General features: G+C 39.6%; 2 protein-coding genes across 4 annotated transcripts in view; one reads left to right on the top strand and one right to left on the bottom strand.

Annotated features, from left to right (window-relative positions):
* Positions 1–4260: 4260 nt before the first annotated feature.
* Positions 4261–13992, bottom strand: tsku (tsukushi small leucine rich proteoglycan homolog (Xenopus laevis)). 2 transcript variants are annotated; one of them, XM_061045876.1, is made up of 4 exons: positions 13751–13992; positions 10391–10426; positions 9328–9637; positions 4261–7486 (listed from the first exon to the last, which is right to left on the bottom strand). In XM_061045876.1, the coding sequence occupies exons 3-4, from the start codon at positions 9631–9633 to the stop codon at positions 6746–6748; spliced, it is 1047 nt and encodes a 348-aa protein (XP_060901859.1). In that variant the 5' UTR covers positions 9634–9637; positions 10391–10426; positions 13751–13992; the 3' UTR covers positions 4261–6745. The 2 variants fall into 2 exon arrangements, with proteins under 2 accessions (XP_060901859.1, XP_060901858.1); XM_061045875.1 differs by lacking the exon at positions 10391–10426.
* Positions 13993–18060: 4068 nt separating this feature from the next.
* The window catches only part of gucy2f (guanylate cyclase 2F, retinal), a 17423-nt gene continuing 9278 nt past the window's right edge, over positions 18061–26205 (top strand). For both annotated transcript variants that reach the window (XM_061045873.1, XM_061045874.1), the window contains exons 1-12: positions 18061–18592; positions 18703–19517; positions 20428–20729; positions 21758–22112; positions 22408–22492; positions 23355–23451; positions 23637–23762; positions 24617–24697; positions 24842–25018; positions 25345–25501; positions 25722–25871; positions 26069–26205. The exon at positions 26069–26205 is cut by the window's right edge and continues 12 nt beyond it. In XM_061045873.1, the coding sequence (XP_060901856.1) occupies positions 18776–19517; positions 20428–20729; positions 21758–22112; positions 22408–22492; positions 23355–23451; positions 23637–23762; positions 24617–24697; positions 24842–25018; positions 25345–25501; positions 25722–25871; positions 26069–26205 (2409 nt within the window). In that variant the 5' untranslated portion in view covers positions 18061–18592; positions 18703–18775. The remainder of the gene's footprint in view (positions 18593–18702; positions 19518–20427; positions 20730–21757; positions 22113–22407; positions 22493–23354; positions 23452–23636; positions 23763–24616; positions 24698–24841; positions 25019–25344; positions 25502–25721; positions 25872–26068) is intronic.

Raw genomic sequence — 26205 nt, 5'->3', positions numbered from 1 at the left:
GCAGTGCGGCATCACTGAAAGGTACAGTCTGTGTTTCTTAAATAGATGCTGGAATGTGGACCGGCAGGCTGTGCCCTTGGTTGACCCATGAGTGAGTAAATCTGATCAGATATGAGCCGGGGGAAGACGAAGGAGTGAACCAAACGTATGTTTTGTATGTTAAAAAAATGTATTCCATTTTTATAGCAAGTTGTGCTTGCATGTTCTCCCCGTGCATGTGTGGGTTCTCTGCAGGTAATCCAGCTTCCTCCCACAGTCCAAAAACATGCTCGTTAAGTTGATTGGTGACTCTAAATTGCCCGTATGTGTGAATGTGAGTGTGGCTGGTTGTCTGTCTCTATAAGTCAGCCCTGTGATTGAATAGCAAAATTCAGGGTGTACCCCATCGCTCTCCCAATGACAGCTGGGATCGACTCCAGCCCCCTACCAAACCAAATGGGAAAAACGTATTCCATGTCGCCAAGATAAAAATTTACATAAAGTGTAAAATAAAGATTTTTTTAACACTCAAGAAAAATACAATTACGTTACAATAACAAAAGAAAAGTATTGAAGCTTACACTAAGTGTCATTTTAAAAGGTCAGGATATTTTTGTAATGTCGATACACCAACAAACAATTGTTCTAACAAACCATGACCTCAGCTTTCTGAGATGTCAAATGCTGATTTGTAAACAGCCGATGGAACCATCCCAACTTCCATGTCAGCACCTATTCAAGCAAAATACAAGAATCAGCTTTTTACAACTGCAACTGCTGAGTCAAGGTGCAGCCCTGGAAATGTAAAAGTTGTTTATTGTAATGGAAAAGTGAACCTTTTTTTTTGCTGTTGTGAGTTTTTTTTTAAGGCTGAGCAATCTTTTTTTTTTTTTATCATGACCCCCCTAAACAATGCATCGGTTGATTGTGACCTTGTGTCAGGCGTCTGATTATGACATAGTTCAGTGTTTAGAAGAAGTCAAGAAGTTGTTCTTAGGCTTTTAAATATAAAACAACTCATTCAAAACTGGAACTTAAACTACAACGTTTATTACAAGGGTGTAAAATTGGATCATATGCATGAAACCATCAGGTATAACGCATCAAACGCAGCAAGACCTCAATTCATATGTTGCATTTAAGTATTCAAGCCACAGAAAATTGTCATTAGGATTTACCAAATAAACCACAATGCTGTGCCATTGTACAAGCTCCAGCAGCTTAAGTGGCTCATAGAATAACAAGCAAATCTTTGTGGCCTATTGAAAGCAGAGCTGTTCTTTTGTTTGTCTGAAAAATAAAACCTCTGTGCTGAGCTGCAGTACTCTGACACCGTGCCTTGGTGTCTATTGTCACAGCAGCATGACGAGTCAGACGGCATCACTATGTCAATATCACTAATGCCAAATAAAAACTCTATATCTGCCTCAATCTCTACGGGGATGCAAAAGTAGATGATATCCAAGTTAAGAAAAAAATAATGAGGTTCTTCTTTCTTAATAGAATTTGTTGGAACTTGCCTCTAAATGCATTCTCGGGTTTCACAGCCTCCTGCGACAATGAAAAGCACAAGCTTGCAGTGTTTGAAGCAGTATGGGCCCGCAGTGTTTGAAGTAAAGTGAATTCACTTGGAAAAGCTCCAGCCTCCAGAGATTCTATCTGGGAAGGTCAAATTACATTAGTTTGATATTTGTTCAAGCAAGAACAGGCTACTTAATAAAAACACACGGGTTCTGCTTGCCTGAATTAATTATACACAGTTCAAAGCTTCCTTTTGCTTTGAAGTAATTGCATCTCCGTGCCAGACCTGCAGGGAAGCGAATGATTACCTGCGATTTCTTTACTCACATGCCACCCCCCCCCCCCAACACAATGCAAACAGCACGCCTTGATTGAGTTGTTTTTAGAAATTAGCCTAATTATCATTCTTACAATCTTCTTTATAGCCGAAATAAACTAAAACAAGAAAAGCAGGTATGTTGTCATTTGTTTTTTTGTAGATGTGGTAAGGACTTTATCTTGCTGAACCTTGTTCAGACCTGCTTGAAGTGAGCTGCTGTTTGTTTGGCTGTGATTAATCCACAACCCTGTGCACATAACATATGTAAATATTGTTTTTTGAGACATCAGGTGCCTGAAAATAAAGCTTACCACGTTTAAGTTATCCTTTGACCCAGCATAAACTGTAATCCACATTAAGCAACAAGAGAAAGTCTCCTGTTCTCACATTTCTGCCGATCCTCAGAGGAGGAAATGGAGAGAAATGGAGAGAGTCAGCCATTTAGAAAACATTTGGGTGATGCAATGACTTCCAACCTTGAAAAAAACAAGATGTAAAGAGAAGATAAAAACATGAAGTTTCAACACTGTCAGTGTTTTGGGGATGTACGGCACTTAAACGTGTTTGTGTCAGTACTATTATAGGACATTCACTTTCTGCCACATTCAGTCATTATGGCAACCATATTCCATGTCACTGTTATCGCTAGTGAGTTCAGCTTGGTTTGTTTGTCAAATAGTACTCTTTAACATTTCTGTCCACTGCTGTATTGATTTCAGCCGTAAAAAGAAACTTGCTGACCTCCATGGTATAAAACATGTTTTAAGGTTTTCTTTCAGAATCCTGTTACATGGTGTGCTCTCCCTAAACAGATGATTCCACACATGTACAGCTCAGCCAGCTGGACTATAATGTATCAAGCAGTGTGCACAGCAATGCATTTTTGTTGCATATCAACACATCTGTGCATGTCCTGCAGCAGACAGAGGGTCATTGTTAGCTACAGCTGATCCTCTTTTTCAGTGTATGTGATCACACTGAAAAACCTGAAACACAGTATTGCCCTTCAAACAGTCTCAACTCAAACTGGACTTTATCTTTTAGATAAATAGAGAAACAACAATATTTGGGCACAAAGGTTAAACACAGATCCCCTGCTATTGATCTGTGACCTGATTTGTTGTGGTCTTGCATTCCCCTGAATATAATTGTGATTTCACAGTTTTGTAAAGAGCTTTTTATCTTTATGTTTATGGGCTTCTGGATGCAACTGGGACGGAGCTGATGGATGGTTCTTTAGGTCTCAACATACAACAGCGCTCAGTGTAGGGACAAGAAGAAGAAGAAAAAAAGAACATCTGGAAGTGTTTTCTGAAATGGGGTCAATCCACTGAGGGCTTTCGGGCAGCTTCAGCAGAAAAAGGTTGCATTCATGTAACACCAGGCATGACATAAGAAAACTGGAGGGGCTTTTAAGACATACCAAAGATCCTCTATTTCCTCCCACGTACAACCATGATGTAATCTCTAAAAACCCCTTGGTTTGTCACTCTTTTTTTGTTTTGTATTGGGTGTCTGGGTGAGTTTACAGAAAGCAATGCATAATGTGAATGCTCTCTCTCTCTCTCTCTCTCTCTACCGGGACAAACACTCGTCGCCACACATAGGAGATCTTTAAGCTGCCATGACTGACACCCAGCTTTTTCTCCCTCTGTCTCCTTTCTCTTTCCATCTCCTTCCTTGTCACCTCCTTGGCAGGTTACCAAACCCAGCTCAGCATGGTTTTCTGCCAGACTCTGGCATTTCTGCCCACTTCTGGGTTTTTTAGGGACTGTTGAAGACCACAAGTGTGTGTGTGTGTGTGTGTGTGTGTGTGTGTGTGTGTGTGTGTGTGTGTGTGTGTGTGTGTGTGTCTGTGTCTGTGTACCCAGACACTTTTGAGTTTATTTGAAGAAAAAAAAAAGTCTCCAAAGAGAAGAGATGCTTTGTACCAGATTTAGCTAGCTAGCCAATTTCCATCTGTTGTCGCTGGGCAGATGATGGCAACAGTAAAATACAAGTCAAACACGCACACACACACAGACACACATTATGAGAGAAGAACAATACAGACATTAAAGCATTATGTACAAGTGTGTCTGAGTTATAAGACGTTGCCAAAATGACAAGACTGGTTCCTAAAAATAAATGTTTTGACTTTGTGGGAGAAATAAAGCTAAAATGCTCCACGCACAACTAGTTCCACTGAACTGTTAGCTTTCCTCTTGTCCTGCAGGGAGACACACCCTGTTATGAGTCAGTCCTGTTCATAGAAACAAAATCACACACTGCTTTAAAAAACAGGATCTCGGAGCAAAATGATAAATATAGTGTGGACGCTGACACGATCTTTCCTGGGATGTGATTTGATCTTTAATATGTGTTTATGTGAATTTGCTGACACACCTTACCATTTAGAATCTGTCAGACAGAATGTGAGACAGCAGGCGTTCTGAACACACTTCATGGAAATAGTCATTTTATTAAACATATTATTCATACTTTATATATAAAATTATATACAATATAGTCACACACATACAAATATAAACTTCTACAGCTCGACAGGGCTCATCTTACTTTCTATTAAAACACTTCAACAGTGTCTTTCCTTTAGAGTCTCTCACACTGAAGCCACCAAGCCTTTACAGGTTGTTGACATTCAGAAACCTTCACATGCAGTATGGAGGCCGATCTTCTGCAGAAATACCACAGGAATGCAAAGGTAACGGTCACACACAAGAGCACAGTGCAGCTTGGTGTTTTCCCATCAACAGAAATTCATACTGAATTCAGTAGCAAATATGTGAACGTTGTCATACTTTCATTGGGCAAAATCTGTTTGGAGATACAAGTCCTTCTCAACTGGAGAGTGATCTGACAACAGGTCACAGTAAACCCCGGTCAACGTGGTTACCACTTGTTTACTCCTGTTGCATAAATAAACAAAGCACAGATTAGTAAGAAGCATGTCAAACACTCTTCAGTAAGCCGGTCAAAGCTGTCCAAAAACAATGGGCAAGTTGTCAGATTTGGTCCGTGTTAAACAGACACAGAAATGCAAGCTTTATGCTTATTTTGTGGGTGAAACAAAGATCAATTCAGCCGACTAACTTTAGTCACAGATTGTACAAGACTTGACTTTTTTTCATTTTTTTTGCAAGGTGTTTAGATAAAAAGATTGATGCCACTCTCATATCTGTATTGTATATGTTAAAGGCTTTATATGTGATTTTTTGATCCAGTAGATGTCGCCCTTGAGCACCAGCATGAAACCAAAACAACTTGCGCTGCATTGTTGTGTTAGCATGCTAATGCTAGTGATCTTTATTATGCTCGTGTCTTCACACTGCATGTAAATTTACCTGAAATGAGCGTGATCTAGAAACACAGTTAAGCAGTGAGTACAGTATGTTATTCTTCTTTTCTCTAGTCCCTCAATTAAACAACTTTTATACGTGAGGGGAGGAGTCAGCCGGCCGTCCCGACGATGTAAACAAAGTGAAGATAGGACTCTGAAAACTCTGAAATCATCACAGACAGTGGGACTCGGGTGTTACACCCATTGTAGACAGTCATGACTCACAGAGTTATTTTCAGAGGATATACTTGATTTCTAGTTTTTAGTGTTTCAAAAGAGCAACATGGAGACAACATTTGACCAAGTCCTTTCAAATTTTTTTAAAATGTATTTCTAACATAGCTTTGTCACTGAATCATGTTTGATTGACTCGTGAAATATAATTTGACTCTTTATTTACAGTAACATGTAGCCTAACTTCTTATCTCCTTGAGAACGTATGTCATGCTGTTGGTCTGAGTAGCAGCGCTAGGGGATCAACTATGGGAAGCAGGGATTTTTTCTTATTTATTAATCATTATTATTATTGTTTGAGCGGGGGGGGGGGGGTTAAATACCTATATTGTATGAATTTAGATTTTTGTCTTGATATTATTAGTTTGGATATTCTTGAAAGACTACAAAGATGGGTCAAGATCAAAAAATAAAGTATATAATATATTTTTTTAGACTGAGAACACATACAGAAACAGACTGCTTCGGTCCAGGTACCAAAACAACACGATGACATTCAGGTAAAGATCATGGCTTGTGTGAAATACCGTCATTTTGAGAGTTCCATATCCAGCTTTTGTGCTAAGCTAAATGAACCAGCTGTAGCTGCTCAACCGGGTATCTTTCTAACTACTCACACTACAAGAATGTTTTTTTTCTGAAGCATCACATTCAAAGTAAAATGAAACATATTAGTGGTCAACATAAGAATAATTCTTCAGTGTGGGTATAATGAACAATGCATTTAACACTCAAATGAAGGCCATGTTTAAGTGCATCATTTACCTCGACTGACAAAAGTGCAAATAAAACATAATATGGTACCACAACCTGTCAACATTATTTAAAGTTTTGGATTGAATGGAGATTCTTTACTGGTTGAAATGTTTGGAAAAGGAAATCTTTTGTGATATGAAACATACTGTAAAAGCTTTAAGATTTATGATGCTGGTGTCTCGACTTCAAGAAGGCAACATTTAACGTTCAAGACGATTTAACATTCCAATGTATATAAAAGTTTGAGACTCAGGACGTGCAGTCAGATCAAAGCAGATAAGGCACTAACAGGAAGTAGGTTGTATGTGTCGTCTTTCCACTATAAACATATTTACAGCTCTTTAAAACACTGTAAAGCTGGTTGTCATAGCAACGAGGAAGGCAACATTGTGTAAGAGCTTTCTTTCCCTTGGCGTCACACTTTGGTTCTTTTATATGTTAACAGGTGTAGTTGTGTCAAAAAAAAAGAAAAGAAAAGCAGGAATCATAATAGAAGTCGCCCAGAGGGTGTGTGAGGCTACTCCATCACCCAAAAGCACTTGTGACAGAGTGTACCGGCCCTTTAAAAGGACTAGTCCATTTGCAAAGGCACAGTCTCACAACACCACACCCTCCACATTACAGTTCAGGACCTCGTTGTGTTGGACCTGACCCAGCTGCCGGTGGAACTGTCCCTGTTTCTGGGTCCTCCAGCAATGGATGTCTCGTCCCAATGTGATGCTCTTAATGCTGGGCAGATGGGTCAGCATGTTATTTGGTAAAGATTCCACACCGGAACCAGACAGATTCAGCTCTTGTAGGGAGTCTAGTCCACTAAAGACGGCAGTGTTCAAAGTCTTGAGCTTGGGGTTGTTTGAGAGATCCAGAATTTGAAGGCTCTGGAGGCCGTTAAAGCTGTGCGGCTCGATCTCCTGAAGCTCGTGTAGGCCACTGATGGATAAATAAACCAGATCTTTAAGTTGAGTAAATGCACCCTCGGCGATGTGGGTGATGGGGTTACCATCCAGATTGAGGTACCTCAGAGGAAGTCCTGCCAGCTTTGGTACACTGGACAGTCGGTTTGCTGACAGATTTAAGCTCTGGATGTGTAACACTCTCCCATGGAAACTCATGGAGACTGACACCAGCTGGTTATAGGACAGATCCACACTGACAGGTTCACCGTGGACTTTAGTAGTGAACACGTCCATGTCGAACACTTGGAATGTGTTGTGGCTGAGGTCGACTTCAGCCAGCGGGAGGCCAGAGAAGCAGCTCGGGGAGAGGCTCTCCAGGTTGTTGTAGCTCAGATCCAGAGTCTCCAGGTAACGCAGCTTGGACAAAGAATTGGGGCTTACCTGAAAATGTGAAGGCAAGAAAGGAAGAGGTATGAGAAAAGTACTGAAAGAGTCATATTTACATAGTATAGCATTTATTATAATAGAAATATACAATTACATTTCACATACAGTATCTCTGGCCCATTTGTAGTAGCCTATTCCTGTTCAAAGAAATTCTCACTTTTCTATTAACACGTTTTAAATAAACACAAATATATGTATCTTAAATATAATTTATAAAAACTTTGTTGACATTTATAATATAGACATGTATATCTGAAAGGACAGTTATACAAGTGCAGTCGAGTGTAGAGTCCTAAAACCTTTAATTACTGATTTCTGATCACCTGGGGGCAGCAAAAATTCATAATCTATAAAAAAAATGGACATGGCAAACTTGTAGGGAAAGAGTCTCCTATTTACACCTCCAGCAGTAAAGGAGCAACAGAATTCATCTATTCGAGTCATGTGTGATGGATGCCCAATTTCATTCTCTTTTAGCTCTGTGTCTTCACCAACTCGTGAGGTAAAAATGTGGCTCTTTAGCTGCTAAGTACTACACTTACTTACTACACTTACTACATACCATTATGTATGGAATTGGGGAGTTCTCTTGAGTTATATAGAGCTTTGTTTCCTTAAAATTAGCTGCTTGCTATCAATCAATCAATCAATCAATCAACTTTTATTTGTATAGCGTCAACTCATAACAAGTGTTATCTCGAGACACTTTACAAGAAGCAGGTAAAATACCTTACTCATTGTCTGTTAACATTACAAAAGAGCAGCTTTAATCCCTGCAAATGACAGCTCACAGTTTAAACCAACACAATAAAAACACATGCAGGTGCTCTGTTTTATTGGTTACACAGTTTAAATCTACAGTAAGCTAATATTGTCTTTGGTTAGCTATAGGTGGTGCCCATGCATGTTGGACTTTAGAAACAAAACTTTGTGAAATTACTTTATAAAGAATGGACAATGTATTCATTAAATTTAACTTAACCTGAATCAAATTGTGTGTCCTCAATTCAAATGGTAAATGGAAAATGGACTTGAGCTTGTATACTTCTTTTCTAGTCTTCAGACTACTCAACAACTGTACAAATTCACACACTGATGGCAGAGGTTGCAATGTTGAGTGGTCCTATGCTAAGTGACCATTGTGGTGGAATTTCTGTAGTTATTTAGATTATAATGTACAGATGTCATTAGGTTTATTCACTGTTGTGGACTGATGATTCCCCATCGTGCATAAAGCAATTATAGCATTAAACAAAACCAGCAACAACAGGCACTCAGTTGACAGTTGACTCAGATGGCTTACATTGGTGACAGTTTATACATAAGAAGAATACTCATGAGGAGACATGATTCAACATCACACTTCTGTACTCGTGTCTTGCTCAATCACATCTGCAGAACTCTTCGAAAGGCATCGCATATATCCTAAAAGACATTATCATTATCAGGGTCACATTGACCCACCTAGACTAATCTGTGACGTCTATAACACTGGAGCAGACAATAAGTCTACCAAACATCCTTACAGATATCAGGAGGAACAGTTGACACTCTCTAAGCTGTACTTGGTGTTCTCATAACAGCTGAACTCTTTCAGGTCTGACATTAAAGAACAGTGAATAAACATAATGACATCTGTACATTATCTAAATCTAAATCTAAATCACTACAGAAATTCCACCACAGCCATCAGAAGTGACTACATAGGACATGTGGCTGCAGGAGCTTCAACCAACTCTACCACCGTACAAAAGTCGTTTCTTTATGCTATATAAATGATACATAGCAAATATTTAGCACATTTCTTTAATGTTTTAGTTCTTCCAAACACTCACCTTTGTTATATGGTTGCTGCTAAGGTCCAAGCTCACAAGGGTGGTGTAGCCAGGACCAGCTAACATGGCGTCACTGAGTGGGCCCATGGAGTTGGAGGACAGGTCTAGGTGGGCAGTGTCCAGCGGGATGGGGATTGGCATGGTGGTGCTGGGTCCCAACCCTCTACAGTCCACCCGAGTCAGACTGAAGCTGTCGAAGAGGCCGAAGCTTTCCACCTCACAGCGGCAGCCCGGGTGGCAGTTCTTCACAGCGCTGGACTGGACAAAGACCAGCAGCGACAGGCCGAGCCAAAGGAGTAGAGCCATCGTGCTGAGGAGAGAGAGGGCAGATTCAATATTCACTTTTTGAAACGTGTCTAACCTGCCACTCCCATTCAAGTTAATTATCCTTTCATTCCTTTCATTGCGGTCAAACAAGCTTTCAATCTTCATTCCCCACGTGGGAAAGATGCACAGCCTAAATCACCAGATCGATGCACATCGTCCTGGTTGAAAGAAAGACGAGTTTGTAGTTAACAACTCAGAGCAAGTCTCCCTCTCTGAATGCTGTCTTCAAGCTAATTGTTTACTCTTGTGAATAGACTTCAAGCTTTTATTCCTGCAACTTGAGTAGCCCCAGTTTCCATGGCTCTTGCCTTCCCAGCGGGTATGACCTTATTTATTTGATCAAAGGCTTCATTTGCACTTTCTCAGTGTACTCACTAAAAAAAGTAGGCATGGTTGTAAAAAGGGAACATTAGAATGTGTTGTGAATCAAGACCCTTAAAATATCTTTGCTCCATATTGAAAGCAGGAAAAATTGCAGATTCTCTGTGCTTAGAGCAAAAAGAAAAAAAAACATTTTAAATAATGCAGAATTTAATACTACAATGCATCTGAAATAAACGCTAAAGAGACCTAAAAATGTATATTTAAAAAAAAAAAGTTCAAAAAAGCCAAATGTGGAGCAATAATCAAGTTAAAGATCTTTTAAAAAGTGACAAAATATTGTCTGAAAGTTTATCATATGTGAATAAAATCGACAGTAAATTAGTTTCATACATAACTAGAGAAGGTATCGTACCTTTTCCAGCTGTTTCTGTTGTCCCTCTATATGTCACTGTGATGAGAAAATGAGAGCTGAATAGAGCTCACCCAGTTTTACTTAAGCAATGTGTACACACACACACACACACACACACACACACACACACGGACACAAACACACACACATACATACACACACACACACACACACACACACACAGTTGCACACAACAAACAGTGAAATAAGTGTGAATATTGGACAGAGGTTAAGTGTTGTGTAACAGGTAGAAATGAACAGTCATGGTCAAATGGCCCAGGCATGACACAGCAGAGGGTGAGTTAAAGAAAGTGTTTTACAGCCTGAAAACCTTAAATCAATTAATAACTAACCTACAATTACTAACTCCACCTCAGTTGGGACAACTCTACAGTGGTCTCACATGTTTTTCTAATAATTGATGAAGGCTTTTGAACCCATGCATACTCATGCAATAATGTTGTTTTTAAATTTCATGTTCATATTTATACTTCCCATGAGCACATGCATCTCTGTGAAAATTACAAAAAAAAAAAAAAAAAGGTCTCTGATCATCACAGTGACGTTATTTTTAATTCATAACTGTCTTTTAGAGCGTGTAATGAAGGCGTTCTGAGGGACTCAGGTTACAGCTGTTATCAGGAGGATCTGACAGTTTATTTATCTTATTCTCTTATGTAACAGGCTGAAGTTACGAGGCTACATGGTACTTTTGGGTCAATAATGCAGACTGATTACTACGGCTCAAAGTCTCCTTAGAGAGCGCTTTTTACCTCTGTGCAGTGTTCCCTTTGTTTGACCCTTGAACTCTGAAACTACCAATGAATGCTTGTAACACTTAAGAGTCAGGCCTCTCCAGCTGAAGGTTTTGACCAACAGGAACGGGCGAGTTTTATGACTGACAAATGAAAGCTGAGTGCACAAATCTCTAACCCACAGAACAAAATGTAACAAGCTTAATCTTGGCTTAACTCAAATAGTTCAGCGATTCAATAAACCACCAATTAGAGAACTAAGAGACAACTTTACTTTTTTATAATCCTGGCATTTTTATCCTTTAGTCCTATAATTGAAAATGATGATAATTTAATTTCTATTAACACATCATTAGCTGCCACCAAGAAAAAAAAAAAGTAAATTTCCCTTCTCCACCTCTCTGCAATTACAACTTCTGTTTAACCTTGAGCAAACAACAGGCCCAGAAGCCATCTTTGGTGGGAAACCACAACTCAGACTAAACATGGGAAACTGCCAGTAAAAGTAAGTGCTCATATCTTCTTTGTGTCGACCACACTGCTCCTCAGCAGCTCATCATGTCTGATCCACACTGACCCTTCCCTCCTGCTTTCCCTGCATCATGTGCTCCATCTGTTGTGAACTCACTGCACCAGGTGTTCCTCTCAAACTCTCTCCAATAAATCTCAGCTAACAGCAAACTGCTGCCGCGGCTGCCTTCAAATCCAACACATTCTTAACTACTACAATCAGCCAAAGGCAACGGAAGTTACAGCCATGATCCCCCTGAGTGGACAATTGGCAAAGTCCTGTGAAATCACAGCCTGACACCTTCTTACTTTCATAGGGTCCTTTCACGCCTTCTATCCTGGGAAAGTAACTCAACAACCTCCGAGGGTCATCAACCATGGGGTGTTTATATTTGTCCCCTTCCTACAATGTCTATATTTTATCACAGTGACTTTTCATCACAAATGTTACATTCTTCAACATATCATCTCACTGCTGCATTGCAAACTTGACCACATTCTGCTAATAATGCAATCACTGGAAAGGTGTTATCAGTGCAAATACAATGATTAAAGTGCCAAAGGTAAATACAAAGGCACCACTGCCTCAAAGCAATACCACTCCTCTCAAGTAAAAGACTATATGTTATAAATGTACTGCTGGAAATGTAAGAACTTAACCCAACATAGAAGTTCTCCCCAACAACACATTTATTTTAATTTAATGTTGAATGATAAGCCACCATTCTCCAGCCCTCATTTAGTTCAGTGTCCTCCAGCACTCTGTTTTGTTTTTTTACAGTCAGTGAGACCTTTCAGTTTAATTTAATCTCCACGCTGAAGGCTGAAAAGTGTGTAATTGGAAGGATGATGCCACATTAATCCTCATAAACCCAATAAAAACATGACACTCATGAGCAGGAAAGTGTTCTTAAGTGTTTTCAAACAAACAGGGGGCAATGAGACGCCTGCACTTAATGTGAATGAATAAAGTTTGGAATAATGAATGAGACATGAGAATGAGCGGAATATAACTACTAGTTTTATCAATGGGATGTTGTTGTAGATATACGAGAATTAAGATGTGTTTTATTTTCGATTTGGCCATCTATGATAGATTCTCAAACTGATTTCAGCCACAAAAAACAACACTGTTGAGATATTGGAACAGATATGGAAATAAAACAGCAACAACCTTTCAGACTATTTCTGCATTATAAAAGCAGCAGTGTATGACTGAGAGCCTGTATAGTTTTGAAGTATAACTAGGCTACTTCTAAACAACTACATTACAGAGCATTATTAATTTTTCTTCAGTATCCTACAGTAAATGAATGTAGGGCAATTCTGTTGTGAGGCTATACGACCTTAGAAATGTTTCATAGATTCAGATTTATTTTGCTTGTCTACTTAACTTTTTCTACAATGGCTTATACAGCAGCATGTTTTCTTAGTGCTCAGATTTCACAGTATTTTTGCCCATTCTAACTCATAAAACTGTGACAAGCTGTGATGAATTAGTAACTGCCCTGACTGCATAAGCACACTGAATCACAGCCATCATGTCCCAGGACGTTCAACACAGGAGGAGGGGAGGCTACACACCTCTGCAGATTGAAAAAAAAAGAAAAGAAATAGCTGTACGTGGCAAAGCAGGGACAACTGAGGACTCTAACGCAGCCTTTTCAGATAAATGATAAACAACAACAATGCATGTGTAGCCTATTGATGTGGCCTACCGTTAATGTAACATTCAAGTCAACCCCGCCCCTTCGAGCTGTCAATCATTGCTCCACATGTCACCTCTGTGCGCATCATTTACTCCAGTTTGACCACAACATGGTGTCTCTGTCTGGATACTTTGCGGTAACAAACATACGGAGGTCTGGTCAGTTGAGTGGGGTCACCAGGGGCGGGTTTCAGGATAACGTGAAATCTGATCTGACCACCGAGGTCCGCTGCTCTGCCACATTTCTGTGCCCGAAAACTTCACTGCTGTTAGACGAATATTAGGCTAAACACGCGTTTTCTGCCCAATGACGAAACAGTAGACTAACATAAGCTGTCATACTGTAAATAGTCTACTTTTTATCAGCCTGTATTCAAAGTTACTTACTTTGGTGCTTTTCATCCACACATTCCGCTTTTCGGCCGTTTTTCACTTCACCGCTCCCATTTCTCAGACCTCCGCGGAGCCTCCGGGTCAGACTGCTTCTTCCGTCTGCTGGTGTGCATGAGCTCTGCGGGTCACTCCGTGAGTGTGGAGGACCTCTAGAAACTGTCACAAACTGGAAACACTGGGACACACACTCGTCTTCCCATCCCAGAAAGTCTTTCGGTGTTTTTTTTTTTTACCTCTATCAAGCCCGTTTATGTACAATTAGAAGCACTTCCGGTTAAAGCCTCCAAAATAAAACGGCTTAAAAGGATTTTATCACAGTCTGTGGATTTTAAACGCGCTTTTGTTTTCAGGTTTTCTTTTCTCAAATGATGCTCTTCATACGGGTGGTTTATTCATTTGCATTATACTTTTAACTGTGTTGCATTGGCTATGGTTTCCATGGATTTTATTTTAAACATCAGTTAGTTTGTGATATGAAATATGTTAACTTGTGATTAATTTAACCTTGCTAAAAACTAACTTTATATAAGCCTACACAGCATAACCAACTGAGGCTACAGTTCACACTACAGACATATTTTTCACCCGCTATTTCACAATGGTAGTATTTTACTGCTATAGCAAATCTAGGCTATTTTACACAGAGGGAATGAGAAAAAAGTTTTGAAGGAATTTGCCCTTCAACTGTTTCCAAAAATTCACACATAGAATCCTGACATGGTCTTGGTGAGCAGCGATTGGGTCTTATTTTGAAGGCTCACGCATGTATTTCTGGTCTCTGTCTACTAGCTCAGGTTTTGACGCTGTTTTTCGGTGCGCACTCTGGTGGAGATGCCGCGAAAAATACATCTGAAAACAAAAAAAGCTGAAAACTGTGTTGCGCAACAAAGCGGTGGTTTGTTTGATTTGGCCTGAAGTTCAAATTCTGATGAAACTGATACAAAGAAATAATTGAACGGAAACGCAGACTTTTCCTGTGTTTGCCTTCACATTATCTGACCTCGATCTTTACTGAAAACCCCTTCAGTTTGAGAGCACTGAGCTTAGCAAATATAGATCCTGCAAGAAATACAAATTTAATTTAAAATACATTTTAAAAGTTTTTCTGTAAATGCCATAATGCTCAGCATATGTGATATCAATCACTTAATAATTCAGAAATCACAACAGAGCACACAACCTGCAACATTATAGACCTAACTCATAATGTGTGGAGAGTGGAGACACTAACCTACTACTGTAACACGTTCTCTAACGGGGGTCAATAGATAAATTATGGGGAACATCTGGTGTTGCTCACACAGAACTGAGGGGCCTCCAGTCCTCAGCCATTGTTTTCCTTATGAGAGCATGACAGCATCACAGCAAAGACTACACCCAGGCTCTCTACTCTGATTCAATTCACTCAAACTCAGACTCTCAAGGGTACATACTTTTTTTGTTTTGTCGAAAAGCAAAAGAAAATATAACTTATCATGAGTCCAAAAGTATAAAGTTGTGATGGAAAGAGAAACAAATCAAATAAGCTTTGTTACACATGTTTCTACTTGTACACACACACACACACACACACACACACACACACACACACACACACACACACACACACACACACACACACAAAGAACTCCTGCATGGTGTAATGTCTTGGAATCTTCAAGGCTGTAAAGATAAGATAGGGGGCAGGCTGATGGAATGTGGGGAACATTATCAGACTGCAGAAGACACAAACACACAGGAACATCATGTTATTCGAATGGACCAGAGTGGGCATGTCTCATCAAACATATTTCATATGGGCAAATATAATACTGAGGTGTATATAGGCTACCAACAGGTTGTATTGTATGGCTTACTGAGAAAGGTTAAGAGAAGAATACTTCCTAATTTATACAGAAAATATAACTAGTCAGCATTTAAAATCATGACCATGGATGGACGTTTTAAAGAAGTTGTATGTTGCCTATTGGTCTGGTGGAGAATATGATCACATCCCCTTTAGCATCTACAGAGGTAAACAATAATCTCACTTTTATATCCCAGTGAAAACTATAATGAGCATGTCTGGATGGTTTCCCACTAGATGGCGCCAGAGGTAAACACACCCAAGTGTCTGCACTGTCTGCTACTACACTGTTGGGGTTAACTTTTATATGAGCCTATTATGTTCTTATATTTCAGTTTGAGCTGTTTTAAATTCGCTTTTCTTCTGCTGGATTGCATCTTAATGAAAATAAATTGTAGGCTTAATACAATTCCACCAGTTTCCACCTGCAATATTATAATTCTGATTAAATATTAAATTAATAGACTTCATTACGCGCGCAGCTGTTTTCTCTTACACCACTTTTCTGTTGCCATGGTGAATCGTAGTATCGGGGCTCCATTCATGTTGGCTTTTTATCATCGTGGTGCACGCGCTGAACACCGAGTGGACCTACTCAGAGTTTATTTAACTACTGTAATTGAAATCTGCTGATCTGGAACCGAAAACTCAGAGTTTCCCACCTGAGAGACTGAGAGTTTGTTGAACCTTCTTTCAGAAACAAGCCCCAGGAGAGCCTTCCGCGAAAGTAAAACATGTTGGATGAGAATAGAGGTTGGTGCAGTCGACGGACATTGTAGTTCATAGCTGCACAATATTCAGAAGAACTTTGTGAGCTTGCCTTAGACCAGCACGTTGAAACTGCTCTGGGTAGCTCATTTGAAATCATGTAGGACCTAAATTTCACTTAAAATAAGCCTAAACTTGATGAGATTTATAACAAAGATTTAATTTTAAGTAGCCTATTTTTTCCTATAGGTGTTGTCGACCTCTCCTTGATGTGCCTATAGCCTACTCTTCCTAGTTTTAAGCATTGGTTTAAATATAGGCCTAATATATTTAGCATCCTGACACTTTTATTTTCTGATTGAAGTTGACGGATCCCATATACCCGTTTACCTTTCTATGGTGGTTTTTTTTTTGTCTAAGAACATTTGTAGGTATTTCCAACATTGCTTTTTCCTTTTTTATGTTCGAGGCAGTATATGAAAGATTTATCTGGCTGATTGGAGTGTCAAATATTTGGTTGTTCAATTTACCTTCTTCATTTTTCAATGGTTTGTTTTGTTTTACATCTTTTATTTTTATTTGATGTGCAAGTGCAAAATAGTGTCTAAGGCAAAGTGCACGCGCTAGTGGGAGCTTCTGTCAGGAGCATCTTCAGATGTGCTGTGTGTGTTCAAATGCTCACAGGCTACACAAAGAGCTGAGTCAACACTTCTGCCCTCTATTCCTGGATGCAGGACAGCAGTGTCAAGGTTTAAGAGGCTCATAAGCTTATATGGGTTAACGGTCAACAAAGGTGAAATCACAGACACACGCGCGCGCGCGCACACACACACACACACACAGAGAGAGAGAGAGAGAGAGTAACATAGCCAATTCGACAGAATTGGTCATCTTCGTTATATGACCTTTCACCTGGTTTATATGAACTGCTAATTGTTATTTTACAAATTTAGATTCACTGGTTGGGTTCATTCTGGGGTTTTTTTCTCGCAAATGTTAAGATGATGATTTGTCATTGGGCGCTGCCTGATCATACAAAAATCTTTGTCAGGTAAATTATCACTTTAAAAAATGATTTATTTGTCGCTGTTTTCTTCATTACATATCACTTCTACTGCACAGCGATGTGTTCTGTTAAATCGTCCTGTATTTTGCCCTGTCATGCTTTGGTTGATGTTGTGGCAACCAGTTGTTTAAGGTATCATTTGCCGGTCAGGCTGCTTCACCAGAGCAGTCTTCAAAAAAAAAAAAAGCTGAAAAGACTGACGCAGGCAAAACGCAGCAGAACTCAGGGGACCCAGGGACAGCCCTTCGTTATCTTTAATTACACCTCTCCGCAAGGGTTCAAATTCATTTAATCTTTGGAACCTGCTGTACTGTGAGCATATTAGACCAATTAAAGCATGGTTCAGGTGTCTGTGCGCAATATGGCTAATGTGTCTCCATGGTAAGACAAATGACCCTGCTTTGCAAATCAGAAAATGTTTGCTCCATAGATATACACCCACATATGAAGACCTACATGTGAGGGTGTAGGTTTAAGACTAGGCTGTACTTAGACTACAGAGGAGTGTGATAACAAGTGAAAAGCCTTGTTGTCTCCCAGCCTGCTTGACGACGAGTCTTTTAATGTAGGCCTAAGGCCTATTGTCAATCCTCTTATATTGTGCCTCACTGAAATGGATTAGGGAGTAACACCTACGATTCGGTCCAGGGTCACTTTGGAGGGATTTAACTGAATGGACCTGAAGCTGACACTGGTCTCCGTTACAGATAAAATATCTAATAGCATATCTATGTTGCACTGTTACATTTAAACGTGAGATTGCTCACGGATGTGATTTATAACTCGATCTGGAATATGAAGTGTATTTTGTTTTTTAAAGATATCCATGTAGGAGAAGGGAGACAAGGGGGGCAGAGGTGATTTCTGTTCTTTCTTCACATTATGCCTGTGAGCAGAGCTGTTTGTGGAAACGCACAGAGGCGCTGACTGCGGGACATAAGTAGCTCTCCAGGGTGCTGAAGTTGTCTCCAAACGCGACAGACGCAGCACCCGATCTCTGCCTGTCACTTTCAGCCCATTTTCCCAACACCATGACTTGGCTGTGTCTTCTCCGGATCGAGACTCTGGATGCTCGGGGTGAATAAGGGAGGTTTTTGGAATGTTAAGTGACGGTTTGCATGAACACTGGAGGCACACGAGCAGATCCAAGAGGACACCTGTACGACTGTCTTACTGGACTTTGAAGCTCTCGAGATGGCATTAAAAAAATGAAATGGTAAGTAGCCTAGTTATTGTGCATACACTCCATTTGTGACTTATTGTAGCCTAATATACAAAAAAAAAAAAAACACGTGACTAATACTTTTGCTTTTACTCGTTTTGCAGTTGACATTGGGCGGATTCATTATTAAATAGTGAACAGATAGATTCACTATACCTTGGAAACCCTGGAGGGAAAATGCAACATATTCCTCCACATTTCAAAGGGGCACTATGGGAGTCCAACCATCCGTGTATACCCATCATTAGAAGCAGACCAGCTTTTACGACACTTCCCTCTTATAACTTCTTGTTATGGATCCTTCTTGGAGTATTGACGTTCCCTTGTTGTGTCCGCTGTTTGATATTCAAAGTGGGGGTACTCGGCCCTTGGAACTGCGACCCTGTTTACTACAGGGCCCTGCCAGCTGCGGCAGCCCGACTCGCTGTTAACAGGATAAACGGAGACCTGAGTCTGGATCTGGGCCTGAAAATGGACTACATCATCCTACAGGAGCCGTGCGAGACCTCACAAGCCCTCACTGCGTTTATTTACTATGAAAAGATCGCTGATGCGTTTTTGGGCCCCACCAACCCGGGTTACTGTGTTGCAGCTTCTCTGCTGGCCAAGAACTGGGAAAAGGCCATCTTCTCCTACGGCTGTGTGAACTACGAGCTGGACCGCGTCATCGGATACCCGACCTTTTCCAGGACAGTGCCGTTTCCCTCTGAAGTGTTGTTCACCGTGTTGAAACACTTCAGGTGGGCCAGCGTTGTAGTGGTCTCATCCAATGAAGATACTTGGATAGATACAGCAGGGAGAGTCGCCTCTGCTTTGCGGAATAAGGGGCTTCCGGTTGGCATGGTTACATCCATTGGTACAAATGAGACTGAGGTGGAGAGCACACTGAGGAGGATCCATGCTGCAGGAGAGATCAAGGGTGAGTGCTTAATGCAAACTCTGAATTTTGTGTTCAAGTGATGCCAGAGAAGTAACAACGAAGAAGATAAAATAATGAATCTACTAAAGAAGTGGAATTAGTAGGCTATATGACAGCCTAAATTAAAAGTAAAAAGGAAGCATAGGCCTAGCCTATATTCAAAATTCAAATTCAAAAAACTTTATTTGTCCCCGGGGGCAATTCAAAGGCACACAGAGCAGTAAAATAACAACATTTTAAATCTAAAATATAAAGTGTCAATTTAAATACAACTTAAAGCTTAAACTTAAAATACAAAATATAAAAGAGTAGATATAAGTGGACAGTGATCGGACTAACAGATGTAAACAGAACTATGTGCAGTAGTGACCAGATGTAAACAGAACTATGTGCAGTAAACGAGAAATAAATATATATATACACAGCTATGTGCAAGTAGGCAATACTAAATGATAAGTTATAAGGTGTATTTATTACAAAATAGGTGAACATCTTCTGACCAGAAAGCCTCAGTGAACCTGCACATTTCACCTTGTGGCAAACATGAATTGGGTTCTGCTAATTTGTTAGTTTTCTTTATCACTGAGCACCTTTATCTCTGGAGGATTTTGGGATGTCTTCCTTAGAACATAGAGGGCTCAAAGCTAAGAGATGATACAGTTATGATCTGCCACTGAGGTTTCTGGCTGAAATTGTGAGGGAAGTTCAACCAACTTCTCATCTGGCTAAGTTTCAGACATTCAGCACGTCTGCATCCTCTTGAACCAAATCTATATGAAATTGCAATTGTCCAGATGTCAACTACTGACACTTTAAATCTACATATTTCTCTCCTCTGGCATGCCCTTTCTGTCCATAGATCACATATACAGTAACATTTGATGATGTTTTTTTCTGCTGTCTGTTTCAGTCATCATCATGTGCATGCACTCTCTCCTGGTTGGAGGGCAACAGCAGGCTTCTTTTCTTCTCAAAGCACAGGAAATCGGCCTGACCTCAGGGAAGTACGTGTTCGTTCCCTACGACACCCTCCAGTACAGCTTGCCCTACACCAATGTCTCCTACTTCCCTCTGCAAAACAATAGCAGGCTGAGGGAGGCCTACGATGCTGTGCTCACCATCACTGTGGCTTCTGAGACTTTGTCCTTCAACGAGGCGTTCGCTGGTGCCAAGAAGAGCGAGGAACTGTCGGTAGATGAGCAGCCAGAGCAGGTAGAAACTCTCTTTGTGTGTGTCAATAAATCAAAAGAATAGGTTGTTTTCAAACTGTACTTACATGTCCATTACTGCTACACATGAAAAACCCTCTTGGAAAGTGAATTACATTTTTCAAATAACTGTAAAAGTTGGTCACTATTTTGTGCAAATTGTAATTTTTATCAGTTTTTTATGTTTGTCCTGTAACTGAAGCAAAGTCAAATAGTTTGCTGTTGTTCATCACATTATAAAAAATACATTCTTGTCAAGAAAGGTTAACAATCCCCTGTATTGAGAATCTTATCATACCAACACTTTAAATATTAAGTCTTAATAACAACACATGCTTAGTATTTTATCAATAGCTTGTCATATTTCAAACGTAGTAAAAGTTTCCTCATGTGTATGAACACAGCTTGAAACAGATGACAGAGCAGTGAGGTGAAGAACTGGAAATACTGGAATAACAAAGCAAAGAGGCCAGACTGATCATAAACTAATCCAACTAACCAAGTCACACTGTTGGGGTGACTTAAGTTCCCATTAAGGGTATATCTTTTAATTTTTAAATTATAAAACTGTGTGCGTTGTTGTTTAATCTTTATAATCTGAATCAATCAGTCTTAAAAATTGGGTTGTTATTAATGACACTGCACGTGGTTGGCTTTTTTCTTATCTTGAGGGCATACCTTTGCAGTCAACATAGGTAATTACTACTAATTACGATCAATTACCTGTGGTGTGCAGTAGGGTATGGTTTTAGGTCCAATTTTATTCTCCATTCTCTATGCTGCCACTCGATTAAAATGTCCCTCTTTTTAATTACTATGCAGCACACAGATATACCAAAGAATCCTAGCTGCTGTCAGACATTGTCTCAGATATTAAATGTTGGATGGCACAACACTTTCTTAAGATAAATAATTCTAAATCATAAATAACATAATTTAATTGACAAAAACTCGATCAATTTTAACGAAAGCTTTCTGTCATTTTTACACCTTTTAAATTTAATTTTATAATATATAACGTTTTCCTTTCAGGTTAACCCACTTTTTGGAACCATCTACAACAGCATCTACTTGCTGGCCAAATCCATCAACAAAGCCAGGAGAGCAGGCATGTGGCTGTCAGGCTCAAACCTGGCCTACTTCACAAAGAACATAACCTTCACCGGCTTTAATCAGAAGGTCCTGGTGGACAATGCTGGGGAACTCAAGACCAACTATGTCATCCTGGACTCTGACAACACAGGGGGGCAGCTGTACCAGACCTATCTGGTAGAGCTAACATCTGGAGTGCTTCGTTCTGCTGGGAGGTCTATTAACTTTCCAGGAGGATCTCCGCCGCCGTCTGATTCCAGCTGCTGGTTTGACAAGACAGCGGTCTGCACAGGAGGTAAGAGGCTGTATGAATAATGGAGCAGCTACATGTCCATGGATGTGTTTTCACAAGCCATAACAGGTCTATATTATGTTATCCATCCATCCATCCATCCATACATTCATCCATACATACATCCACCCATCCATCCATCCATCCATCAATACATCCATCCATACATCCATCCATACATACATCCATTACATGGAATTATTCAGATATGATATATTTTATTAATCAAATAATTGTGAAATATTATATAAATCTATCTTCATCTCCCACTTGCTCATTAACATGTTGTCATCCTCAGGTGTGGAGGTCAACTACATCATAGTGGTGTTTGCAGTCATCATCGTTCTGGCTTTGGGAGGACTCTCTATTAGTTTTTATATCAGGTACAGACTTAAAACACAGATTTAATTAAAACAATTCAACACTGAGTTTCTTTTCTGTACTTCCTTTAGTTTTTGTTTAGTGGTAGGTATGAAAAAGTTGCATTCACATACTCTTTTTGAGTGAGTCCTGGGAAAAGCTTGGGAATAAGACAGAAAAACCAGTCCCAGAAAGCATAAAGGAGAATACAAAAAGTCTGTGAACTAGAGAATCATAGTTAAAGGCAAGAGAGATGACCTCTAAAAAAGTGGTTACTTAAATAATATGAAATGAGAAATTCTTGACAAAATGCGGCAAAATGCTGAGAAAAACAAAATTGCTGTTGTGCAAGTGTTTTGTTACACACGTGCAGTCATTTTTTTTATGTGAAGTGCTGTTACATTCTTTTCCTCCACATTTGGGAAACCATTTAAACTTGAAACTGGATCATTGAAAATATCCTTGGTCTATAGATCACCTTCATGTTGCATCAAAGTAATGTGTTTAAATGAAATGGATCACCCACTCTATTAACTCAAAGTCAAATCTAAAGCAATCTATTGAGTTTAAAGTAACTTAAAAGTCCTGTTGAAATTTTGTTAATGTAAAAAATAAAGACTTGATCCTGACTATATTGTGTTTTAAGTCTGTACAGCACTTTGGTCAAATGAGGATGTTTTAAATGTGCTATACAAATAAACGTCTGCATGACTTTAAACTAATCTCTTATCTGCCCATGTGACCACAAAATGCTCACAGGAGTATAAATAAAAAGTTCTCATATCGGGAACAGCTTTAGTTCCAAAGATGATTTAGGAGATAGACTCGGACTCCTATTGGTCCAACCAATTTCCTATTTATTTATTTTTTTAATCCCACTTGCAGGAGGAGGCTCCAACAGATCCAACTGGTCAAGGGTCCTAATCGAATCCTACTAACCTTAGAGGATCTAACTTTTATCAATCCTCAGCTTAGCAAAAAGGTAAGAGCATCTCGATCACCGAGTCAACAAACTTCAAAACATCAATCTCATCTCAATGTATATTTCTGCATTTCAATAACACAAAATAAAGAATGTATGTTCAAAATCTGAAATAATGTGCACCTTTATTTAAGAAATATTATAGATATCTAACCTTTCAATTAAACTTCCCCTTGGTTTTGCAGAAAATTACCTTGGAGGATCTGAGTGAGTCCAAAAGTGCTCTGGAGGAGAAATCTACAGACAACTCACACTCTGTGAACAGCATGCAAATGGCAACTCATGAGACCACAAACGTAGCAGTGTATGAAGTGAGTAACAGTGAAGGAGACATTTTGTCATTTTAGTCTCCATGTATGAACTATATTCAAAAATGCAAATATGGGTTGGTAAGGTTTTCGCTGTTCGGCTTATATCTGGATCTTATCTCTACTGAGACATCAACAAAAACAAAACACATTCCTCAAAGTGCCAGTGTGGTGGAATTTCTGTAGTTATTTAGATTAATAATGTACAGATGTCATGAGGTTTATTCACTGTTGTCTAATGTCAGTCAGACCTGACAGAGTTCAGCTGTTATTAAAACACCAAGTACAGCTTGGAGAGTGTCAACTGTTCCTCCTGATATCTGTAAGGATGTTTGGTAGACTTATTGTCTGCTCCAGTGTTATAGACGTCACAGATTAGTCTAGGTGGGTCAATGTGACCCTGATAATGGTAATGTCTTCTGCAGTTCTGCAGATGTGATTGAGCAAGACACGAGTACAGAAGTGTGATGTTGAATCATGTCTCCTCATGAGTATTCATCTTATGTATAAACTTTCATCAACGTAAGCCATCTGAGTCAACTGAGTCTTATTGTATGAAGTCAAGTCTTAGTCATTTCTTCAACAGCCAGCACATTTTTTTTTTGTTCAGATTGGTTTGTATGTGGAAAATCATGTTTTTTGCTATGTTCCGTTTATGGGTGAAAAGGATATGTTGTGACTTTCAGTTTAAAATACATTGAAATCAATTGTTGTGAAAAATGTGAATGTTATATTTCAGGGCTTGTGTGCTCTGATTGTTTGTTTTGTCATTGATTAAAAAAAATACTCTAATTACTTTTCTTTTTTTTGAAAAAAAAAAAGTAAAGAAAAAAGTCCCAATATGACTTCTCTTCCAGGGCGACTGGGTGTGGCTGAAGAAATTTGAGGAGGGGCAGTTCAAAGAAGTGAAGCAAAGCGTGACCAAGATTTTCACAAAGGTAGAACAAATCTCTTGACCTACAGAAACACACTGAACTGTATTGACACAGCTAAGAGCTGAATACTGTGAATGGAGTAGCAATATTGACAAATACAGAAATGCATTTCTTAATCATTCTAAAACCCCTTTTTTTCAATCTCAGATGAAAGACCTGAGAAACGAAAACGTGAATCCATTCCTGGGCTTCTTCTCAGACTGCTCCATGTTTGCCGTGGTGACGGAGCACTGCTCCAGAGGCAGTCTGCAGGACCTGCTGAGGAACGACGACGTTAAACTAGACTGGATGTTTAAGTCCTCACTTTTGCTTGACCTCATCAAGGTGAACTCTGGAATATTGCATTATTGTCATATAATACCCATGTGGAATTATTACCATCACACTCTTAAGATCAACATTGCCTCTCTTTGACAAAACCTTTGATTATCTCAAATCACTTCAACTCAGTGTGCAATTTCTTTAACTGAGTGGTTTGGTTTGTATAAACTGTACATGTTTGTATCTCAATATCAATGTACATAAGGGAAACCTGGGTCATTTTTGAAGTTTAAATGAAGCTTAAAATAGGCGTTATCCTTGTTGGCCTGCATGTGCACAGTTAGTCATAGTCAATATTAATTGCACCGTGTAACATTTTGTACTTTCAGGGTATGAAATACCTTCACCACAGAGACTTCCCACATGGGAGACTCAAATCTTGTAACTGTGTGGTCGACGGGCGCTTTGTTCTCAAGATTACTGACTATGGTTTCAATGAGCTGCTGGAGTCTCAGAAAGCTGCAATAGAAGAACAATCACCTCAAGGTACCTTCTGTTCTGGATACAACATGTGTCACATCTGTATTTCATTAGCTGTATTTACAGAACATAAAGAACCCACTAGGTTTTCAACCCACATGGATCTATGGTATTAGCTTTTTAAAATTAGATGAGCTTTATATGTTTACACAAAGCTCCTTGAATCTGGCTGTGCTTAATGTCACATTTGAAGTCTAATAAGAATATTTTTTTTATTTTCACTCAGATCAATTCTGGACAGCTCCAGAGTTCTTAAGGGACCAAGCAAACTCACGCAGAGGCACCTACAAGGGAGATGTGTACAGCTTTTCTATCATCCTACAAGAGGTGGTAGTCCGAGGACCCCCGTACTGCATGCTGGGTCTAACTCCAGAGGGTCTGTATCTACCAGGGAGACAACCAGATACAGACAAACCACAGAAATTATTTCATATGTTATGTATTTTGTTACTAAAATCAAGATTTCTCAAGCATTACACCAATTTTTAAAATAGGTTCAGAAAATTAACATTTTTTTACTTCTTCCATAAAACAGCTCACAGAAAGGATTGACATGTACATTCTCTTCACCAGAGATCATCCGCAAGGTGAAGAAGCCTCCTCCGATGTGCCGCCCCACTGTCGCCCCGGACCAGGCTCCTCTGGAGTGTATCCAGCTGATGAAGCAGTGCTGGAGTGAACTGCCCGATCGCAGGCCTACATTTGATGAG

The sequence above is a fragment of the Labrus mixtus genome, chromosome 9 (assembly GCF_963584025.1).
Source record: "Labrus mixtus chromosome 9, fLabMix1.1, whole genome shotgun sequence".
Classification (NCBI taxonomy): Eukaryota; Metazoa; Chordata; class Actinopteri; order Labriformes; family Labridae; genus Labrus; species Labrus mixtus.
Note: the sequence above shows the minus strand (reverse complement) of the source record. Positions and strands in the feature narration are given on the sequence as shown.